Source organism: Gymnogyps californianus, chromosome 2 (assembly GCF_018139145.2).
Source record: "Gymnogyps californianus isolate 813 chromosome 2, ASM1813914v2, whole genome shotgun sequence".
NCBI classification, from domain to species: domain Eukaryota; kingdom Metazoa; phylum Chordata; class Aves; order Accipitriformes; family Cathartidae; genus Gymnogyps; species Gymnogyps californianus.
Window position 1 is genome coordinate 109,141,906 of NC_059472.1, and position 4,112 is coordinate 109,146,017.

The 4,112-nt window shown below is 40.6% G+C and overlaps 1 protein-coding gene across 1 annotated transcript; it reads left to right on the plus strand.

Moving 5' to 3' along the window:
- Window positions 1-2,137: 2,137 nt before the first annotated feature.
- LOC127012670 (putative protein FAM10A4) lies at window positions 2,138-3,719 on the plus strand. Its single transcript, XM_050890903.1, is given in 3 exon segments — window positions 2,138-2,177; window positions 2,841-3,115; window positions 3,117-3,719. Coding segments are annotated over 3 exon segments (918 nt in total).
- The last annotated feature ends 393 nt before the right edge of the window (window positions 3,720-4,112 follow it).

A 4,112-nucleotide genomic window follows, 5' to 3' on the forward strand; every position in this document is an offset into this window, starting at 1 on the left:
GCAGACATATTCTCTTCTTTTGCCTGGACAGTTTTGTCTGCGTGGAAGTTGAGGACTTTCAATCTTGGTCTAAGAATTCTTTGGATGTGTTAGCCCAGGAATGTTTGCCTGCATACATAAATGTGTATTTCGTATTTTCTTAGATTTCTCAGTGCATGATTGTAACATATGGATTAAAAAAAAGTATTTAACAGGCAGACAGAGTGTCTGCCAGCCTTTCTTGGAGTCAACAAAACAACAGAAACAAAATCAACTTTGAAACTTGTTTTTATCTGATCAGTTGTCATCAGTTGTCAGATAGCTTTTTAAAGGCAAACCAGTAAAAAATTTAGTGTTTATTGAAAAATATTCCATAAGAAAAAAATCTATTTACATTAATTTTTTAATATATATATATAATAGGCAAGTCCAGAAGAGATAATGAAATGTTACTGAAAAATCTGTTAACGTCTTGCCTTTAAAAAAAAAAGTGGCCTCATGAGAAGACATTTTATTTCCTGTAGTGCACTTTTCGTGGAACCATTTCAACAGATAAATCTAAAATGTTCTGTATTGTACCTGTAAGAGAATGTAAATAGTACAGTGAGCCTTTTCTCTCACTAGATGGCATTATTATCCTCAAAACAGTGATAGCCACAGACTGCTTTTTTCAGCGAAAGAGATGTACAAAAGAGTAGATTTACTTTATTTAGGTTAACTGTATTTTGTTTGGGTTCTGCAGATGTGGCAGGTTAAACAAATTTCTGTTGCATCAGTGTTAATTCTTGAGCCTATCTATCTAGACTGTTCATTTTTGCTCTGGGTTTGCTGGTTTTTGCTTTCCCTACACTGATCAATATTGCAGAGATTGTGCAAACATAATTCTAAGATTACTTGTTAGCAAAATTAGAAAGGGTGGTTCAAGGGCTGAAATACACAAAAGCAGTGTAGCCTCAAGTCCACGTGTTTTCTTCAAGTCCGTAAGATATATGGACTTAATATACAAGCCAGTGCTGTGTGAAGAAAAACATGGGTTAAGAAATAGGATTCCAGAACTTGGTGTTTCAGAAAAGGGAAGAAGCACATCAAGAAGATCAGAAGCAAGGGTGAAAGGAAATAAACAATGACTGAGACCTGGGTGTTCATAGCATGGACAAGATAGTAAGCTACTGAAATTGATAGAAGTAAACGTGTGGGTTTTAGGAACAATGGAAAAAAAAAAAAGAACAAACTTTTTATCTGAAAAGAAGCATTAAAAAACTTTGTGAACCATATGAGAGCAGAGTAGCTGCCTGCCTTTAGCACCATACAGTGCCAGCCCAGCCTGACAGAACCTGTTGGATGCCTTAGAGCCAAATCCACTCTAAGAACAAACATCGGCCAGGGGCTCCAACTGAAAAGGAGGCTCATCAGCCCCAAAGTAGTATGAAAGTTAAGGAAGGATGTTCAAGGACTCAGCTTAAGAATCTTTTCATTAAGTCTAAGATTTTCCTGTGTGTCAAGAAGATTTCTTAGCTCTTCTGGATGCAGCTAGATTGTCCCTCCAATGACCTTTGAGCTATAAAGATGTTCCTGAGAAGCAAATTTATAAACTTCAGAAAAAGTTAGTTTTACAAAATTTTGGAAAATGTCCTAACAAAGGATACCCCATGCAGCTGTGCTGCACAGTTTTTTGGTCTCCATATTCCCCATAGGCATGTGTTGTTGTCAGGACAAGCTGTTCAGTTTTCATTTTTCATTTGTAAGGGAAAATACTTGACCGAAGCATGTCTAAACTCAAAATTCTTATCCAGCTGTTATTGCTTTCATGTTGGTTGTGGCTCATAAAAGATGTTTTTCTTTAAATGTGAAAACAAATAAATAGACTCTCCAGTCCTGTGTCTGCTCTTTGTAACAGGAATGCACACACAGAGATGCACACATGTATACCTGTGATGCGTAAAATGTGCAATAAACTGAAGAAGAAGAAAGATTACAGTGACCCTTCCTGTGTGAAATGACTTTAAGAAGCTGTCTCAGGATTCCAATTATGAGACAATATATGAAGTGACAAATTCTATTCTAGTTCCTGAAGTCACTGGGACCCTTAAGGCAGCTACCCTTAACCCCTTAATTAGGTCCAGCAGCAAGACAACAGAAGGAAGAAGAACAGGGGTGCATGCCACGTATACCTGGCCCTAACTTAATAGAGCTCTCAGGTAAGCTGTTTTTCATCTTATCTTTCTTCTTCTGCTTTCAGCGACAACAAATTCTGTTTGATATCATCCTTTTGCGATCTGAGCACCATGCCTTCAAGGAAAATACTGGCAAAATCAGACCCATCTTTTCTAAATTCTGAGGATCATCGCTTTCTCTGGAAATCCATAGAAAGTACAGAAAATTACGTACCATTTGCTTCAGGCAAAACAGATGCAAAGGAGCAAGTTACAGCAGCAGGAAAGTTTCTAGAAGATGAGGGCGAGCATGGTTTGGAAAGTGCTAGAGAGAAGACAACTGATCCACAAACAGATAATCCACAAAAAAAAGAGGGACAAAATTTAGGGCTATCGGAGGAGGTGATGAAGCAGACTATTGAAAAAACGAGAGAGGTCTTTGATTTCCTAGCTAAAGGTGAAAATCAGAAAGCAGTTGATATGCTGTCCAGTGTCATCAAGCTACATCCACACCTTGCCAGCTCACACATTAACAGAGCCAGTGTCTTTTTGCAGCTGCAAGAGCCAACTATGGCCATTAGTGACTGTGACAGAGCTATTAAACTCAATCCCAGTTCAGCACAGGCCTATAAATTCTGAGGAAAAGCCTCTAGCTTTTGGGGCATTTAAAAGAGGCTGCCTGTAACGTTTCCTTGGTTTGTAAATTAGATTCTGAGGCTGAGACAAAGTTTGAGAGGGAGGAAGAGTCCAGTGAAGAGCTGGGGAAGGATGAGAGTGAGTTGGAGACAGACAACGAAGGAGAGATTGAGCCAGAAGAGGATGAACCCCCCAAGATGGGAGATGAGAATTTGGAGGTAACCAGTGGTACGATGAAGCAGGCTGATGAAAAGAAAAAGGTGCCTTTTGATGCAGTGGGAAGAGGTGAATTTGAAAAAGCTGTTCAGCTCTTCACTGATGCCATCAAACTGAACCCATGCTTTAGTACTTACTTTGTATGTCAACCAAGCCAGTGTATTTGTACCATTGCAAAAGCCAAATGCTGCCATCAGAGACTGTGACAAAGCCATAAAAATTGACCCGAATTCTGCACAGCCATACAAGTGGAGAGGGAAAGCATTTTGGCTCCTGGGTCACTGGCAACAGACTGCCAAGGACCTTGCACTGGCCTGCCAGCTGGATTATGATGAAGATACCAATAACATGTTGAAGGAGGTTCACAAAGGAGTCCAGAAAATTGCCAGGCGCCAAAAAAATGATGAGAAACAAAACACAAAGCGATCATTGGATGCATTGCCAAGGGTGTGGAAATCTATGGCAGAAGAGGAGAGGCATCAGCTTCTGACTTTTCAAGAAAAGGAAAAACCACAGCTTCAGAATGCCCAGGAGCATGAACAGGTTCACCTTTGGACCTCCCAGGAACCTGATAAGGGCTGTTGTAGGGAATCTGAAGAGCAAAACCAATATCCAGTAGAAGAGAGTAAGTTTTACATGGAAGGTCCATGTAGAGCTGAGGGGGAGGAAAAGCCCAGTGGAGAATCAAAGACTGAGGACAGTGAACTCAATACTGAAAATGGAAGGATTGGCTGAAGAGGCTGAAGAAGATCTTCAGAAAATAGGAGACAACAACCTGAAGATAGCTAACAAGATGATGAAACAGACCATTGAAAAGGAAAGGGAAGCCTTTCATGCACTGAGAGACAGTGAATTTCACAAAACTGTTGAGTTGTTCACTGGCGCCATCAGGTTCAACCCACAACTTGCAGTCTTATATGTAAGCTGAGCCAGTGTCTACCGGAGGTTGCTGAAACCAATAGCTGCCATTAGGGACTGTGACAAAGCAATAAAAATCAACCCTGGCTCTCCACAGCCCTACCAGTGGTGAGGGAAGGCATTCCAGCTCCTGGGTTGCTGGCACAAGGCTGCCAGAGACCTTGAACTGGCCTGCCAACTGGGTTATAATGAAGACACCAATTCCATGCT